Source organism: Propithecus coquereli, unplaced genomic scaffold, assembly GCF_000956105.1.
Source record: "Propithecus coquereli isolate 6110/MARCELLA unplaced genomic scaffold, Pcoq_1.0 Scaffold254, whole genome shotgun sequence".
NCBI lineage: Eukaryota > Metazoa > Chordata > Mammalia > Primates > Indriidae > Propithecus > Propithecus coquereli.
In genome coordinates, this window is record NW_012148108.1 from 472,207 (window position 1) to 474,157 (window position 1,951).

General features: G+C 38.9%; 1 protein-coding gene across 1 annotated transcript in view; it reads right to left on the bottom strand.

The window, feature by feature from the left end:
* TDRD12 (tudor domain containing 12) overlaps positions 1–1,951 on the bottom strand; it is a 62,410-nt gene that overhangs the window by 43,327 nt on the left and 17,132 nt on the right. Inside the window, exons 7-8 of the mRNA XM_012647017.1 lie at positions 1,614–1,822; positions 837–929 (exon numbers count right to left, since the gene is read on the bottom strand). Coding sequence (XP_012502471.1) covers positions 837–929; positions 1,614–1,822 — 302 coding nt within the window. The remainder of the gene's footprint in view (positions 1–836; positions 930–1,613; positions 1,823–1,951) is intronic.

The following is a 1,951-nucleotide window of genomic DNA, read 5'->3' on the forward strand; positions in this document are numbered from 1 at the left end:
TTTTTACAATTTTGAGTGTCTTTATGTTAAACCACATTGCCAAAGTAATTAAGAATAGTTTTAAGTGTAGGGAATGTTTTAATTGGCTAACGCCTGAATGCAGTTGTGGTTTACCATGGACGCACATGGAACGCACGCCCACAGGAATACAGTTAGGTCCTCACTAACGTTGTCAACAGGTTCTTGGAAACTGTGACTCGAACCTTAACAATGTACAGCATGTCCTCGAGTAGCGTGTCGTTCAAGGTCATTTCATTGTAAAGTCAGTCTCCAAGAACCCACCGATGACGTTAGGTGAGGACTTTCTGTTCATACGTCCAAGGTCAGAGTGACGTGGTGGAGGAACCGCCCCAGAGGGTGGGCCGAGCACAGCGGCTGACAAATTCAGCCCATGCCCAGCAACTCCAGTTCGTTAACTATCTGGAAGACGTGGAATTGAAGACTGGCTGTTTCTGCCCTCATAAGTGTGTCTTCCTTATTTTTATGCACCCTGTTGCTGCATAAAAATCAATCATAGGGGGGCAAAAAAATAATCAATCATAAACACATATGCATACACTGAGAACAAACAGTAATTACTGGTCTGCGGCTGGGCTGGGACAGGTTCATCCCACACGTGAACCGGTGCCTGCTGTGTTGCTTACATCACAGTAAAACCTAAAAGTACAGACTGCGGGGCAAATTATATCCATTGGCACCTACGTCATAAATTGGTTATACTGAATTAAGAAAAAAGAGAATTACCCCAGCCCTTCTGAACAACCTTTAAAATCTTTAGACACTTTAGACTATTCTTTTATGCTACCTATAGAATAAATCAAACTAGCAGAACTCACCCGGTGTTGCAGAAGCTGGCCCCGGGTCGCCAACAACACCCTTGCGCCATGTATGCCGGACGGACTGTGCCAGAAAATTTAAGCCATGTGAATCTGACAGAAAGAATAAATTTCAGAATTAAAGCATGAAATAAAACCCAGAATAAAAATGTGAATTCTTGCTATAACTTCTGCTTTTGCCGTAAGATTACAGGAGACCTAACTAGGGGGACTAAGAACCGAATGTAGAGAGAAACATTTAAAGTTGTTCCACACATGGTCCACGACTAACTCTTCTCATATTTTTATGTAAGAGTCGTTTGTAATACACAGATCTTTTTTTGTTTTGTTTGTTTTTTTAGAGACGGGGTCAAGAGGCTGGTCTCAAACTCCTGAACTCAAGCGATCCTCCCACCTCGGCCTCCCAGAGTCCTATGATGACAGGTGTGAGCCACCTCCCCAGCCTGTAATAAACAGTTCTTTTTAAAATGTCTAAAAATCTAAATATTTAAAACCCTGTCTTGTTAATATGTTTAAACTACAAATATATGGACTTCTAAAAACGTAACTCAACATTAATAAGAAATTGAGGACAGTTTTTTCCTGGTCTCATAAAAACAAACTGTACCAGCATTAGGGCTGTAAAACCTTTTACCGGGCTCATTAGTATTAAACTTAAAATACTAAACAGAGTCCAAGCCTCTTTCCCCACATGGAGAAAAGTTTGTACGGCTCATATCAATAAGATTATGAATAAAACAATTTAAAGGAAATATATATTGGTGAGAATCCACTCACTTTCTATTCCTGGAAAATCTTTTCCTTGCAAAAACATTGGCCAAAGAGTAAGTGCTGGATTGAGTTTATTGGAGAAGGATGCTGACTTTATGTTCAACCTTGGTTTCTCTAAATAGTCAAGGCTTTTGTTCTCTGTGGGTGATATGTAACAAGCGAAGTTCTTTGCAACAAGATCATCATTAACGCAAACCTGTAAAAATTTAAACATTCTGTGGATAAGACAAAAACAGTCAAGTGGCTGTCAAGAAAATATTTTAAAGTAACCTCAAATTTCAATCTTCACAAAAATAATTTTATAGAACATAATTTATTTTCTCTTTCTTTTTCTTTTTTTTTTT